We start from the raw sequence: 16,645 nt of genomic DNA, 5'->3' as shown, positions 1-16,645 counted from the left end.
GTGAAGTGACTATAAGCTTCTGCCTATTTGGGCAGCTTAAATTAGCTGCAAACTACTCTCATCTTTAGCAGTCAAAAGCAAGGTAAGGAGACTGAAGCGAGCTGGTCTGTGAAAATCTTTTCCCGCGCCGCTAAACCTGGTGAAATAGTCCAGGTAATGGCATTAGGTTTGTTGTCGCATGCTAGAATATGAGAACACTTGTACCACAAAAAGCCCTCCACTCATGTCTGAGGGGAATATTTTAGCTGTCAAACCCATTCCATCTATAGAGCATCATCCTCTGTAAAAAATCATTTCATCTTGCCAGCAATGACTGCTAGCTGAGGCCCCAGGCTCTGCTTATTCAGAGAGTTAATGTGTCATAATTTTGAAGAAAAAAAAAAAAAAAACGTCAGCTTGCCTGAGTGCATTACTTTTGAAGGGCCACTGACAGTTATTCATTCGACTGTAGTTCTGAGTTCCTCTGACAGTGAGTTAGCTTTTCAACACATAAATACTGGTCTTTTACCAGGAATAAGCACAAATTTCTTCTTCAATTTTCAGTGTTTGCAAAAATAATGTGACTGAAATTGCAGGGCTTCTTCATTTCCACTATGAACAATGAACCTTTCTCACTTTTTCAATAGAAATATAAAGGTGACACATTGCTATGGAAACACTGGGTTTTTAAGTTTAAAGTGCAGACACCTTCCATCTCAGACAATAATCATTTTACAATTACATCAAATATCATCATAACAAACAGCTAAAATAAGAAAACAGACGTACACGTTTCTCAGACTGTAACACTGAACTGTGCGCCATAACCCATTCAGTATGAGCTGAATTCAATCAGGGAGAATTTACAGTGAAATCAGCAGTAATGTCTTCAGTACCAAGGTACAAAAGCAAACTGGTTGTTTTAAGTACTGAAACTGACAACCAACTGCTTATAAATTAACTACGAAATAAGTAAATGGCTGGGTGGAAGCTGTAAACTCGCTTTGATTAAGAGAAGCATTTCTTTGCCAAGAGAGGGGTGGTTGTAACTGCCCAAACTTTATGAGGCATAGGTAGTTTGTATTTGAGCAATATTGCACATGTCTCTACCAGCCCGGGGAACCGAAGAGCTGAACACTATAGTAGACCTCCTGATCTCTCCTTATTAGATGCAGCTGAAAAAACAAGACATACGCCTCTCATTGACCTGATGTATGCGGGTAATATACAGCGGATGAGATGCGATGGACATTTTTGCTTTACAGTGTAAATAAAGACAAGCCCAGTAGACTCTAAGGGCTAGTTTCCCAGACCTAGATTAAGCTTAAGCCTCAAAATGATTTAAATACTGATATCTCCAGTCTGCTGTGCTCTGTCAGCCATCTAGTAGTACAGTCATAGCATTCCACCACAAACTAGTATTATGAGAACATTTTGATAAATTCCAGTATCTTCAACTCCATAAAATGCTACAGTGATGCATCCACATTTTCAACCTTTGTCAGCATGACGAAACGAACGCTCCATGAATAGTGGCATTGTATCTTTGGAGCACCTCACCGCTCCATTGATAAGCCTCGCAGTAACCGTGCTGTACGCTTTATGGTGCCATTGAGTTGTCAGAGTGAAAAATTGCTCTGATTGGACCCATCGCTCTGAGAGTCTCCTTCGACTGTCTTCCTTCTCAGCATCCCTGCAGGTCAATTATGCATTTTGGTCGACGTGGGGGCAGCCGGTTTTCTCCTAGTTATCAAAGCAGGGGTGGTATGCAGTGGCGCAAACCTGACACACCCAGCTACCTGACAAAGCGTTGGCTGAAAAGATGACAGAATAAAACAGAATAGAAAAGCTTGTCTTCGGTCTTTAAGACAACCCTGGATCTCTGTGGGTAAGAGGGATAATTCTTTGTCTTTTGAAACAAAAGGCTACACATATTCCTTGCTAAATTCCACAGCTACTGATTTTTTTTTATTTATAAATTTTATCAACAATTATTTTTTTTTAAAGGACAAGAACTTTATTTCATAATAATATTCAGAGAGGTGACCAGGAGAGCGAGAGCAAAACAGTTGCCTAATGCGCTTCAGCACTAACACTGCACTACAAGATGGGTCGGGATGGGGTACTTTGGAAAGAGGGCTTAAAACAGAACCACGCAAAATTGGAGGGGTCGGGGGGATACTACATCATCACACAGTTCTCACACGTTTCTGTAGTTAGTGTCTCTAACACCTACAGGCCTGCTCTCCTCCGTTTCTTTTGCATGGTTGCCTTTGTTTAGTCCATCCAGTGGTCCCCTCATTTATTCTCCTCCCGGGTGGGCCTGATCTTCATCTCGGTGAATTTGAGTGAGTACTGCCACCCTGTCCAGGAGGACCACTCAATGCCATCAGCGTAGGACGTGTGCTGTCCGCGCAGGTACTGTCCGTTCAGGTTGGACGTGTGGCAATTGCGATACCACCATGCTCCATGATAGAAGGAGGCACAGTTGTTCTCCGAGTGATCGTTGTCCTTGTCCTTTGTAGTGAACTTCATGCCATTGTGTTTGAGCAATGAGTCACCTAAGACATGGGAGAGAGAGAGAGAGAGAGAGAGAGACGATAGGGGTGTGAGAGAGTGACACAAGGTAGGGAAGAAAAGGTAAAAACACTACTGAATCACAGGGTCCAATTACATTTTATTATGCAATTTAATGACTGAATAAATGAGATTGATTCAACAGCGGAAACAGAGCTGAATGTAATTCACTGTGTCAAAGCACACATAATCCTCATAGGGTCTTTGCTTTGTTGCACACAATCTGCTGATACAATGTTAATTAGCTTATGAGTACTTAAAACATGCCAACACAGCTTAATCTACTAGTCACAAACTTGTACTGCATTTATATTATGATAGTAGACAAACAATCGCAAACCAAATACTCCCTATTATTGAATGGAGCAGCGAAAGAGAATTCTGCCATGACAAAAGCAACATATCACAGCAGACAAGAGCTCTATTTTCCCAACTTTTGCCCTCAGCCACAGCAAAGGAATAGAACAAATGTTGATGTTTGTGGAAACGTGGGCTCCCTTACTCGAAGTCTGGATGAACCAGTTCATCAGCAAAATGCAGCATTAGAAACATTTGCATGTGTTCAAAACAATTTTTGCATAAAACAGGGCTCCAACGTCCAACACAGAGGCAGGAACACAGAGATGTGCATTCTGAGTAATTTTAACATCTGAGTGTCTGTAATCAAATCAAATCAAATTTATTTGTATACTGTCACAAAGCAGCTTCACAGAATTCCAGGAAAGACAAAGGTTTAACAAGAATGTAAAAACCTCCAAGAGAGCAAGCCAGGGGCGACGGTGGCGAGGAAAAACTCCCTTAGAGCTGAGGAAGAAACCTTGGGAGGAACCAGGCTCACCAGGGGGGGACCCATCCTCCTCTGGTCAGACTACCTACAAGTGATTATACTACTAATATTAATAGTAGTAGTATTAGTAGTAGTAATAGCTAGGAGTCTATGAAAACATCAGTGTAGGGTGGGCAGCTAGTCCAAGGTAGGTGGCGGTAGCTGGTCTGAAGTGGGTAGCAAGAGGGCTCGACAGTCAGTCATCCTTCAGTGTCTGGCCGGACACGTGGGCGGTTGTATACTCGGAAAAAAGGCAGGGAGAGGGAATTAGTTTTATTCTATATGTTTGTATGTAAAACAAGAAATGCGAACATTTCCAGAGTGCGGCTAATGACTCCGGCAGATCTGACTATGACAGATTAACTAAAAGGATAGAACCAGAAGGACACAGACACAGGAGCACTCTGAATGGCATCCCTCCGCTCCACGGTCCCCATCCTGAGTGACCACGGGAGAGCAGCAGGACGACAGCACCAGCGTCTCAGTTTACTATAATTCCGTGTGTCTATGGACCCCTGGATCTGCTGCCTTTATCTAAGGGGGAACAATACCTTCCAAAATCTAAACTGAACAAGTGAATTTTCAGCCTAGTTTTAAAGATTGAGACTTTTTCTGGAAGATCATTCCAGAGTTTGGGGGCTTTATAAGAAAAAGTTCTTCCCCCAGCTGCAGCCTTATGAATTCTGGGGACTATTAATAAGCCAGCACTCTGGGATCTGAGTAGTTGTGATGGCTCGTAATAGGAAATCAGGTCTTGCAGGTACTCAGGAGCGAGCACATGTAGGGCTTTATACGTCAATAAAAGAATTTTATAATCAATATGGAATTTAACAGGCAGCCAATGAAGTGATGATGGCACTGGACTGATATGATCAAATTTTCTAGTTTTAGTGAGGACCCTGGCTGCAGCATGTTGGACTAGTTGAAGTTTGCTTAGATTCCTGCTCGTACATCCTGACAGTAGTGCGTTATAGTAGTCTAGCCTGGAAGTAATAAAGGCATGTACTAGTGTTTTAGGGCATTTCTTATCTTGGCAATGTTGTGAAGATGTAAAAAAGCTGTTCTAGTGATGCTGCCTATGTGTTATTCGAATGATAAATCTGAATCAATTATGACACCAAGATTTTTTGCTGCTGAGCCAGGTGTAACTGGAAAGTCAGCAAGATTTAAAATTAAATTAGGTAGTTTATTTCTTGCCAATTTTGGACCCAGAAGGAGAACCTCCTTTTTGTTACTGTTTAGTAGGAGGAAATTAAGTAACATCCGGCCTTTCACATCTTTTACACAGTCCTCTATTTTCTTTAATCTGTATTTGTCATCAGGCTTGGCTGATATGTACAGTTGCGTATCGTCTGCGTAACAATGAAAGTTAATGCCATGGCTACTTGGCATAACTGTGCCTAACGGTAACATGTATAGAGTAAATAATAACGGTCCTAAAATAGAACCCTGTGGAATTCCAAATCTTACTTTTGAATAATTGGAAAATAAATCGTTTACACTGACGAACTGATGACATTCTGTTAGGTAAGACTTGAACCATGATAGGACTGTCCCTGTGATTCCAACCATGTTTTCTAACCTTTCTATGAGAATATTGTGGTCTATTGTATTGAAAGCTGCGCTGAGGTCAAGTAGCACTAACAGGGATATGTAGCGTTGATCAGAGGCAAGAAGCTCTTAACTAGAGCGTCTCAGTGCTGTGATGTGGCCTGAATCCAGTTGTTGGGCCACAGCTTTTTCTAAGGTATTAGATATAAAAGGTAAGCTAGAAATAGGCCTGACATTACACTAACATCAAGATTTGGTTTCTTGATCAGAGGTTTGATAACTGCTGGTTTAAAAGCTTTGGGCACATGGCCGAGGTTAAGGGATGAGTTTACTACAGTTAAAAAAGGGTTTATAATAACTGGCAGTACTTCTTTGAGTAATTTTGACGGATTTGCATCGAGTGTGCAGGTTGTGAAATTTGCAGAGGAGATAATCTTCTCTAGCTCTAGCTGTGGGAGTGGGTAAAAAGTTTCTAGCCTTTTTTCTACAACTGTGTTTTGTTTTATATCAGCCAAGTCAGATGACAGCCAAGTTGGATTAAACACTGTGGGTTGAATTTGTTGTCTAATATTTTCAATTTAATTATTAAAGAAGTCCATAAAAACTTCACTGGTGAGAGTTGCCAGAATTTGTGGCTCAGTTACCTGCCTGATTTTTTGTGATTCTGGAAATCACACTAAACAGAACTCTAGGATTATATTTATTATTCTCGATCAAAGAGACCAGATATGCTGAGCGAGCTTTAGTGAGAGCATTTCTATACTCTATAAAGCTGCCCTTCCAGGCAGAGTGGAACACTTCCAGCTTGGTTTGTCGCCATTTCCGCTCTAGTTTCTGAACTGTTTGTTTTAAGGTGCGGGTTTTATCGTTGTACCATGGGGAGAGCTTTTTCTGTCTTATTCTTTTTATTTTAAGTGGCACCACATTCTCTAAAGGAGATCGAAAGGTATTTTCTAAATAATAGAAGCAAATCTAGTAAATCTAGCTCCATTGGGTCTGATGGAGTGGAAACTGGGGTTGATAGTTCTCTTAATCACCATTTAAAAACAACTACCCCTTACATTGTGTTCAGAATGTACAATGAGTGGGAAACAGAAACTGTGTAAAACCCTTTCAGATTTGTTTATGTTAATAACGTTTTTAATGTAAGATATTTTTTTAATTAAAGAGTTGGATGTTAATACACAAACTATAAACTTTCAAAACAATTCATCCCTCAGTCCATACAGCTCATACATGGAAGCTAAACTGCAAATGTGTTCAAATTTTGGTTGTTTTGGTTAGTCATGAAAATCAAGGAAACAGAGGTCGGAAAATGGTCAAAAAAATGAATTAGGACTGTTTTAGGGACACAAGGCCACACAAAAATGGACATCAGCAAACAAATAAAATACAATAAAAATGTAGGACATAGCCACTTAAACTTTTTTCTTTCTTTTCCTATAGACATATCCTGTCTAAGCTTTTCATATGAATGCAACAAAATGAGAGAAGAATATAGGATGTGTGCAGCAGGAAGACAACACTTCAAGCCTGAAGAGGAAGAAGAGAAAGATGGAGAGAGCAGAGCGGTTAATGTGCCCTTTTTAAGCGGTGTGATGGACTGCATGGCTCGTGAATGTAATGTTGCTGTGAGCGCTCAGGCTAATCTAATCCCGGCTCTCTGCCTGCACACTGCCAGGCTCTGCTGAACCCAGGCCCTGCTGATGAGATCAGCTTTTATTGCCAGCGTTACAGTGAAGCCATGACTCTGCGCTCCACAGATGCTGATTCCATTCTGCAGCAGCATGGATCACACTAGCCCTTTTATTTCAACCAAGGAGATCCCATTGATATAGTTATGTCATATCATAAAGCAGAGTTACACGTCATAAATTCGTTTCAGGTGCCTCGTGGATTCATCAGCGTGTTCTATGAGGTGATGAATGACCAAAGTGATGGTACCAGTAAAACAACTGAATGCTGGGATGTAAAAAGGGATTGCATTTTTTTTAAGTAATGAGAGTGACTAAGGGTCTTTTGGTTGAAATATGGTACCGTCTGTCTCACCCTGGCATGCTGTCCACCTAATCTACTTCCACTATGTAAAACCCCATTAGTGCTGGGTGATACTGGTACAATATCACGGTATTAGAGGATATTTAAATTTGCACTAACACAGTGCATTAAGCCATCCTGAACACTCCATCCAAGAGAATGTCTTATAAACCTGACATACAGTATGATGAAAAAAGCCAGAGACTACCCTTCATTTATCTAACTTAGTCAAAACAGCTATTAAGTACAAGTTATTCCTTTCAAAGGATTTCTGGGGAGATTCAGTATAAGATTATCCAGGATCTTATCTTAGGAAAATGGATTCCTAAAAAACATAGAAGACCTGGTAAACCACCAAAACCATCACCATCAGATAAACAGCACTTAAAGCTTTCATCTTAGAGAGAGAGGAAATAGTCAAGCTCCACTGTTGCTTCAGTCTAAAAAAATCTCACAGATGTTTCTATCCATCCTTCCACTATACGAACAACTCAGCGCTATGAGTCTGAAAGGATGTGAAGCTGTCATGAGGCTGTAAACTGAGTGAAGGAAATAGAAATTTGCAAATCAAGCAAAGAAGCTGCTGGTGTTCTCAGAACAATGACCTGACCACTCCAGAGGCCAGACCTCAGTCTCATGGGGTATGTTTGGGATTGCTTGGATCATGAGAAGCAGAAAATCCAACCAACTTCTAAGACTAAACTTTGGAGATGTGAAAAAAATCTCCCTGCAGATTTCTCTGAAGAACTGGAAGGAAGTCTCCTGAAATTAATGGAAGCTGTAAAAAAGTAAATATAAAAAAAATATAAAATATGTTACACCAATATTGCTATACAAGTATAGACATCATGGCTTCCCTGCAGACTAAAATTATTTTTTCACTTTTCCAAGACTTTTATTTCAAGACCAGGCGTGATGGCACAATAACCCACCTGAGCTGATGGCTACTGCCCTAAGCAAGATGGCTAACCTGTGGCTAACCTCCTGCTGTGGGAGGCTATCCTAAATTTGCTCCAGGCAAAGCATTAGGTAGGTTCTCCATATTGGAAAGTATGATGCAGTTACATTCTTTTTCCTTCTCAACATGCTGCACTTTTAGGTGGAATCCTGCTTTAAACTCCCTCAGGAGCAAACTCAACTGTAGGTGGGTATTCACGAGGCAGCGCATTTCAAAGCATAACACATCTTTGATCGTGTACAAATTGATACCAGAATATTCTACACATACACCGAGTCAATCATTTTACCAAAACATTTTCTCTCAGTAGAACAGCCTTCAAAGCTCCAGCACCTGAAAGGCTGGGTGAAGCGTGTTTGCACGAAGGTAGGCCACAAAATTCAAATCAAACGTCTTGGGATGGACCCACCTACCCATGAAAGCAATACGAGTCATTAGGCATGCACAAGAATCCATAAACAGGCTTGCGATGAATATATTAGAACATCAGAGGAGAATTATGCATGCCTTCACTCGGACAAGCATTGTTACAAAATTATCAAAAGCTGGCGTATAATTCAGTTCCTCTTTTCCTGGCCTTCCTAATGGCAGAGAAAACATTTGCGTGTGGCAACAAAACTGTCATTAACACTACCTATGAGGTTGGAGTAGCTGAAGCAACTCAAGATGTTTGCTAAGAATGATCTATGGAGGTTTAGAACCCATATCTCACATTTTCACACACCTTCTGCTTCTTCTCTCTCTCTCTCTCTCTCTCTCTCTCCACTCCTGCATCATATGGGTGCTTCATTAACGAGCACATCATTAAAGATTGTGAACACACATACTGTTTGCTCAGAACGGAATTATGACTCAGTGGTCCCATCGCAGCAGAACAGTGTGTGATGTACAACAAAAGACATTTATGCAGACAAAAGGCACCTATTATCTGTCCTGACATCATGGATTAATGGGCAAATTACACCAAGTTTAAGAGAGTCAATCTAGTGGAGTTAATGTACAGGCCTAGTGCACACCCCACCAATATCTTTATTGGAGGTCTTTCAACGAAACTACTGCCACTTTCTATTACTTTGGGCAGCCGCTAGTGCCTGGTTGGCCCACACAGAATTGCACATGCAAGTACGTCCTTCCAAACAATAAGCCTGGGGGGACGGTTGGTGAATAACTCCCATATGCTGAACTGCTGCCTGCCATTGGCAGCTCCAGCAGGCCTCATCCCCTCAACCCCCTGTCGGGACTTTTCTTTTCTCATTTCAGTGATGGCTGAGCTCTCTGGAGCGGCGGCCTTCCATTTGCTGGACAGACTATTATTCAAGTTGTCGAGGGTACAGGGCTTTTCGCCCCAACATAACCTTAATCTGCCTTTTAGAAAAGTTGCTTCATGGGTTTGTGTTTGTTCTTTTTTCTATGATCCCATTTTAGTCATCCAGCATTTTAAAAAGCAACGTAGAAACCCTGAAGTTTGGCAGTTAAGTTGAAATATGTGTAAAATCGAAATGAAGCATTTCACTGAAATGACCTTTTCTATTATAGCCTTACTTACACTTCTTGTATTTGATAAAATCTCCCTCTCTCTTGCCTCCTAAGTTTGGCTATATTAATACTTAATTAATACAACCATGTGGTAGGATGATCATTATGCCATATTTCCTTACATTTTATTATATATGGCATTTGATGACTGTGACAGAAGCTAGTAGACAAGACCTTTAGACTGACTCAGACATTTATAAGCATGAAAAATGACCATTATTTTAAAATATTTTCCCCCTCTGTGCTGCTTAACAGCCCTGTGGATCTAAAAACAGTGTTTTTGCATGTACCACCTAAAAGGAACTCACAAAGGCACTCCTCTTTCTAACTTAATTAGCATTCCCACATAAACAGTTATATTTATGTTTACATTTAGCTTTTAGCATGCATTAAATGTTTAGCACATGCAACTTTAATGACTTTAAAGATCAGTGACTAGATCTTGATAAATGTCTTGCCAGTACCAAGCTTTGTTAGAGTTTCAGCACAGTCTGTGCAGGACTTCACCATTAATACATGCCTTCAGAGTGCTCAAGTGTACTCTTCCAGATCAGAAAACTGAAACAGCACTCAGCTGTTAAACAGAGTTTTAAAATGTGAGGATTATTAACTGCATGGCTTGTTGGCATTTCAGCACAACAAATAATTAATAAATTCCAGTGTGTTCCAGATACGTGGAGAGCAACATAAGCTTGCATAACATATGTTAATCAGCCAAGACAAAATTTAGCTTCTTTAGCTTAGTGCTGGAGCTACTAGGTTAATGTTGCTAATAATCACCAAAAGTCATTGGTCACCCAAATTGTTTCCTTAAATACACCCCTAAAACTTACCTCAACCTGCCTAAGCCGCATACAGGCCTTCATCAAGGCAAAGCAGACTTGGCATTGTGGTTTACGGTGAAATATGACTTGTGAACAAATCAACAGATCCAATCATTGATCACATCAGTGTCTGACCTCACAGATGCTCTATGACTGAATGAGCACAAGGCTTCCCAGAAGAGGCTGTTAAAGCTGCAAAGTGGCTGCCTGCTTCATATTAATGCCCATGTTTTTTTAATGGGATGTCCAAAAGGCTCATATAGCAGTGATGGTCAAGTGTTCACATACTTTAGACCATATAGTGTATGAGTTTAAAACTGAAACGTTTATATGCCTGTGTGAAATGCTGGCACGTAAATGGGAATCAGATTCTGCAGGACAGTCTGAATTTGGCACAAAACACAGTTGTCTAATATGGCTGCCCTCTGCGTTCAGCTACACACTGAATGTGGTTTGTTTCACAGGTCACAGTACGTCATGCTGTGCTGTAAAATCTGTGTGACTTCAATGAAGTCCTGAATGCGGTTAAGTGGACTGAGAGATGTTTTGGGGTTGTATTTATGAAAAATATTTTTAGGGATTGTTGATATTTAGTGTTTGTAAGCAAAGTTAGCCGTGTAGTTCCAGCATTAAATTTAAGAAGCAAAATTTGGACACCAAAGATGACAGCTTATCTGGTGTGGAAAACTGTGTAAATGTATTGTTTATGCCCTTCTTCCATTTGAGTGCACAATGCTAACCAACAAAGTGAGAATTACATGTGTTGTGAGCACACCTTGAATTAAAATGCAAAAAAAAAAAACAAGCTTGAATGCTTGAATGGATAAAAAAGAATTTAATGCTGTGTATGTTGTGACGCAGGAACCTAAAGGCATCCTGGCTAATTAGACCAGACCGGAAGCAGCATTCTTGCCCTGATTTATGTTAATAGGACTGTTTGTTTATGTCTCCCATAATAAGCAAACTGCCCACTTTATTGGGATGCCACAGATGTATTCGGCCGCTTCATTATCCCTGGCCTTTCTGGCACACCCCGAAGGTCAGCTGTGAGCCCTGGCCCGGTGAGAAGGCCAGCAGCAGGGGAGCAGAACCCGGGGATGACAGAGTGCGGGGACCCAATTAATGTTAAAAAGAGGTCCTGGCGGCAGCGCAGGTGAAGCATGGAGAATCGCTCCTCTCTCTGCCTCGCCACAGACTGAGATAACCAGCACCCACATGCATGTATGCAACACAGCAGAAATATGTACCTTATTGTACCAGCATTGACAGGGATGGAGGCTTTAAATGAATCTATGGATTTTTATTATACTTTCTATTCTTAGGTTTCTGTTCTGAGCAGAGGAAAATTAAAGCTCAGTCTCTTCTGAATGTAAAAACTCATTCTTTCTTGAAACAAATGCCCAAATAGGCTGAACAGAGAATGGATACCACATCAATATCCAGTGAATTTTAGAATATCCTCACACTACTCACTCTTTCCAGTAAAGCGTTCACACTTTATGAAATATGACCCTTCTAGGCACTGTACTAAACTTCCCGTCGATAGAAAGAAGCAAATTTCCAGAGAGCCTGAACTGCTCTTGCTCAAAGCCGTGTACTGTTTCAAATTCACAAAACAGACTTTGACGGAACATAAGGTAATGTATTATTCTGAATTCCATTTTAGCCCTTTAGCCAATATTCCCTTTTCCATCTCATAATGACAGATGGTCTAAAAATAAACCACTTTTGACTCCAGATTTTTCCTTACAAACAAATGTTGGCCTATACTTAAAATCTTTGTTCCAGAGGAAAAAAAGCTGTACAGAGTGCAGTTTGGTTTTACCGTGTGTGACTTTAGAATAAAGAATGCATCTCTGAAAGGGTTCCTCCTTCCCCATAAATCTAATAGATGCAGTCTGGAATATAGAGCTCTCAGCACAGCAGCTGAACACTAAAACTCTTGGACAAAGAGGGACAAGGGGAGTGTACCATACCGGCTGTGCCAGAGTAGTCTGTTACGCTCAACGGGTAGCCATCCTCGTCTGGGTCGACCGAGAACAAACCCACTCCAAAGGATCCGTACTGCGCGAAGGAAGTGCTGTTCTCGAAGTCCTCCAGGTCAATCCTCAACTCGTAGTTAGCTTGAATGGTGAGAGTGTGGATCCGCTTCAAACCTGAAAAACAATAGTTAGTTCAGGTCAGAACCTGCTAGGCTGGATATAAAAAGGAAATAATACATGTTTAAGTGAAAGTACTTGTCGATACAATTTACAAAGTTAGTCTGTGTTATGTGGTGTCAGGCAGTGATCCCCAACCCCAGACCTGGAGATCCACCTTTTTGCAGAGTTTAATTCTATACATGAACTAATCGATATCTTTAGATGGCCCTGATTAGTTGTATCAGATGTGTAATAGTATCACTAAAGCATGTAAGTCTTTTGATATTAATTATTTTTCAGCAGATTCTGAACATTTAATGGGCACCACATAAATGTTTGTAAATACAAGAGGAGACTAGTTCACCTGATTCATCCTGTTCACAGCTGCTAGTGATGGTTTCAATTAAAACGAGGGCGACTCCTGTTTAACAGTGAACAAAACAGCACTCCAAAGAACTCAGGCCTTCCTGGGATCATTACTTCCATAGCAGACTCTGATTCCAGTAAGTTTTCACACTTAATATGCTTGACCCTGGCTTCATGGAGAGGAGGTAGGGCATCTGACAGGAAACTAATGTACTTGCCTACATATGAATTCCCTTTGAAGACCATGCAGTGGTCTGAGAGTGTATGTGTGTTACAACAACAGGACAGAAAATCGATATGGCCGAGTTTTGTTGGGCATAATCGAGATTTGCTGTTGCTGTGGAGTTGTTGTATACAGTAGCATAAACTCAGCCGGAGTGCAGGGGAAGGTGTCAGGTAAGTGTGCTCCATCTGCAGGGGGCCAGATTTGCTAACTGGAGAGTTTCTCATTTCAAAAACAACATATTGAGCTGAGCAGATGCTACAGAGACGCCAGGAAGAGCTGAGTCATTATTAGCATTAATTGTAGAATTACTAAGAAGGGTGTCTTTGGGGCCAAATAACTTTCTGAAACACTCTTTAATTTAAAAAAAAAAAAACCCTCCACAGTATTCCAAGCACATTTTCAGATTGGTGATTCGCACCAGTGGAGGCCCCAGATCGATTTCAGATTAACGAAAATTCCTGTAAAATGACCTCAATAATAAGAGACTCCAACTGAGTGAAAACACACAGACCGCATTTCTATTCTAGCCCAAGGTTTGTGCTGAGTGAGCAATGCTTGGTGAAACTATGGCTGTGCCTGAAATGGATCCATATTTGCAGTTCAGGGACACATTTACATTCAAAAAATGAAATGACTGAAACAGAACCAACAGAACTTACAGTTCTAGCTCTAGCTTATTTTCCACCTGCTTGAGAGACAGCTGGAACCACCATAATAACCACAATTAACAATTTAGTTGTCTTTTTCATCATGTAGTTTGGTAAGTTAGCTACCTAGCTTGCTTGTGAGCTTAACTTATTGGCTGACATGAAATATTATAATCCATCTTTCTGCACTTGTACTCACACAGACGTCTACACACATGGAATCACACACAGCTTTTATTTTTCTTTGTTGAGTTAAAAAAAATCAAACAAAAACCCTAATTTTGTTGAGGCTAGCATGATATTAGCATTAGCATCACCTTCTTCTAAAATTCTATCCATATCAAGTAGCAATCAGCACATCAATATGCCATTCTAGTTTACAGTCTAGGGCACTTTCTGATCAGGTGATAGTGATTTATCTTCACCTGGAGGAGTAAAGAATTTGATAAAATGTCATTGGCTGCAGCTTCACAACAGCCTTAAGAACTATTAGGTCCCTTTGTTCTTGAGCAGGTGCCAAAAGCCATAAAACTGCAACCTCTGGTACGTGACCAAAGGAAAAAACACAGCTCCAATTTTCTGGTGCCAAATGTTTTGGTACTCCTGGAAAAATTCCATTAGTGTCCAAATTTTAAGATAAAATTTCACAGTGACTTTTCACAGAGATTTCCAAAATGTACTCGTAATTTCAAGTGAATACTGTAGATCACCAGCTGAATGTGCGCCAAAGTGCACTGCGAGTCTCAGACAGAGTAAAGTCATCTAATGTTAATGACAGCTGCTGAGCCACTAAAAACTAAACCCACTGACACCGGATGATAATGCGAAAGTTCATTCATTCACCCCTGTATGACATAATACTAATGAGGGCCTGGGATCTGTTTTGCTCACAGAAAGATGGTCATAATCTTTCTTATCAGTAAGAAGATGAGTGTGGCAAGTCCAACCAGCAGCTGAGCATGTTGGTGGAAACTGCCAAGCATAAATGCCACCCTAATGACCTCTGCATGGAGTAAATGGATGGGTCATTCACACTGGAAGGTCACTACTGTTTCGACCCAGGCACCCGCAAATGGAGCACAGTGCCAGTCCAAGGTTTAGAGGGATAATACATCAGAATCACCAGCCGGCATGCTGTTTTGATTTTATGTGATTTTTTATACATCTCTTTAAGACTGTAAAATTTGATTTGTTGTGTGTTTGTGTGGAAAAGCTGTTTACAGAACACAACCGGGTGAATCACTGCCGTTGCCTTGCTGATTGAACATCAAACACGGTCTGTTTATGGTATTACCATACAGCTATATATTCAGAACCGCTGTCATCAACTGGATTACGAGGATGTAATGAAGTCATAGAGGAATAGTTCACTCCCTGACTGAGCTGTCCATATCAACACACCTATATATCAGTGGTTCAGTTTTGTTTGGCTAATATTTTCAAAACATTTTCAGATCTTTGATAAAGCAGTGTCAAGGAGAATGACTTGCAGGATTTCTTTAGCATAAAGAAAAATGCAATATCATGAAACAACCCTGGAGAGGTTATACCATATCAATTATACCATATTTATAGCCTTAAGACATTTACTGCTATACTGGGAGCGTTGCAGTTTCAAATGGGTATTTCTGAACTTTAAGACTTTGCATGTGGAAACATGCCCCATTATCTTGAAGTCTCACTGCTGCTGTAAATTATTTATTACAGATTCCGACACAGAAATTAGTGCCTGTGATGAAAGACAGACAACATGCTGCAGACACCAAGATATAGGGATGTAGTTTAAAAATACTGAAACTAGCCTTTAAATATATGTCTCAGCCATTCTGCTTTTGGCAGAAGTTTGAGCTTTACGGGAAGTTAATGAAAAGTCATGTCTTTCAGTCAGTGTCCTCTCCACACAGCCAGCGTTGTTGACACAAAGCCAGTTTGAAATCTGCTGTTTTGGGCATTGATTGCTTTCCCTGACAGGCTGCTTTCTCCTATCATTCTCCTGGGCCTACAAAGCACCCAGCAAAATCAAACACAAACCTTTTGCCCTTTAATATTCTCCGATTTGTAATGTTTATAAACCAAAGAGCTCCTCTGAATTCCTGCCATTATTCAATAAAAGAGAGGTTCTATTTTTTTTCTTCACAGAGAGCGATGACCTTAAGAGCTGGGCCTTGTGTGCATTCCCAATATGAACGCTGTCTCTCTGGTAAAAATAACTTATTTCAGTGAAAGAAGTTTGTTAATTTCTTCAATCCAGAATAACAGCAGGCAAAGCTTTTCCGAAATGAAGCTATGTTGCTGCCTGCTCTCCACTGAATGGAACTAAATTATAGACAAGGCACCACAGGAAAAAAAACGGTTACATTAAAACTAATCCTACTTTAAGCTAATTAGGAAATTCGTCATAATTGGATAGCTTAATGACAATGACAAAGGGTAGTCTCAGGACCCCTTCATCTAATGAACGCTCGCCAAGACTTGCTTACGTAAATGGAAGCTGAAAGCTTGGTCTCTGAAGCGGAGTAGTCTAATGATATTAGATAACATAGGCAACTCGAGGTCATTAAAACTGCTAGCTCACTTGATCAAATGTAAAAGTAACCTTACTCAAGCCGCTTCTGCAATAATGGAAGTCTGGCATACATAAAGTCAGGCATATTTTAAGGGAATGCTTAAAAACTACATGATTTTGAAAATGAACTACCATGAGAAGGTGGAGTTAAACCCTAATAGTGTGTAAACGTCTATATATGCAGTATACAGTTCTAAATTTGACTAATAGCAGCTCAAAAGCATGACGAACAGGTTAAAATGTTAATACTGATTCTATATAAAACAAACCCCACAAAAAGATAAGAATCCTAAGAAATTACAAACGATGGCGCTACACTTGTTTTGTTGTTTTTTTTCTATATAAATCACAGTTATATATAAGAGTTTCAGTCCAAAATGTTGTGTATCCATTTCGGATATTGGTCATTCT

At 40.3% G+C, this 16,645-nt stretch overlaps 1 protein-coding gene across 1 annotated transcript in view; it reads right to left on the bottom strand.

Moving 5' to 3' along the window:
- Positions 1-342: 342 nt before the first annotated feature.
- LOC108438350 (fibrinogen C domain containing 1) overlaps positions 343-16,645 on the bottom strand; it is a 102,523-nt gene continuing 86,220 nt past the window's right edge. The window contains exons 6-7 of the mRNA XM_017716091.2: positions 12,265-12,444; positions 343-2,540 (exon numbers count right to left, since the gene is read on the bottom strand). Coding sequence (XP_017571580.1) covers positions 2,278-2,540; positions 12,265-12,444 — 443 coding nt within the window. The 3' untranslated portion in view covers positions 343-2,277. The remainder of the gene's footprint in view (positions 2,541-12,264; positions 12,445-16,645) is intronic.

Source organism: Pygocentrus nattereri, chromosome 28 (genome assembly GCF_015220715.1).
Source record: "Pygocentrus nattereri isolate fPygNat1 chromosome 28, fPygNat1.pri, whole genome shotgun sequence".
Classification (NCBI taxonomy): Eukaryota; Metazoa; Chordata; class Actinopteri; order Characiformes; family Serrasalmidae; genus Pygocentrus; species Pygocentrus nattereri.
This window is presented reverse-complemented; position numbering and strand designations above follow the sequence as displayed.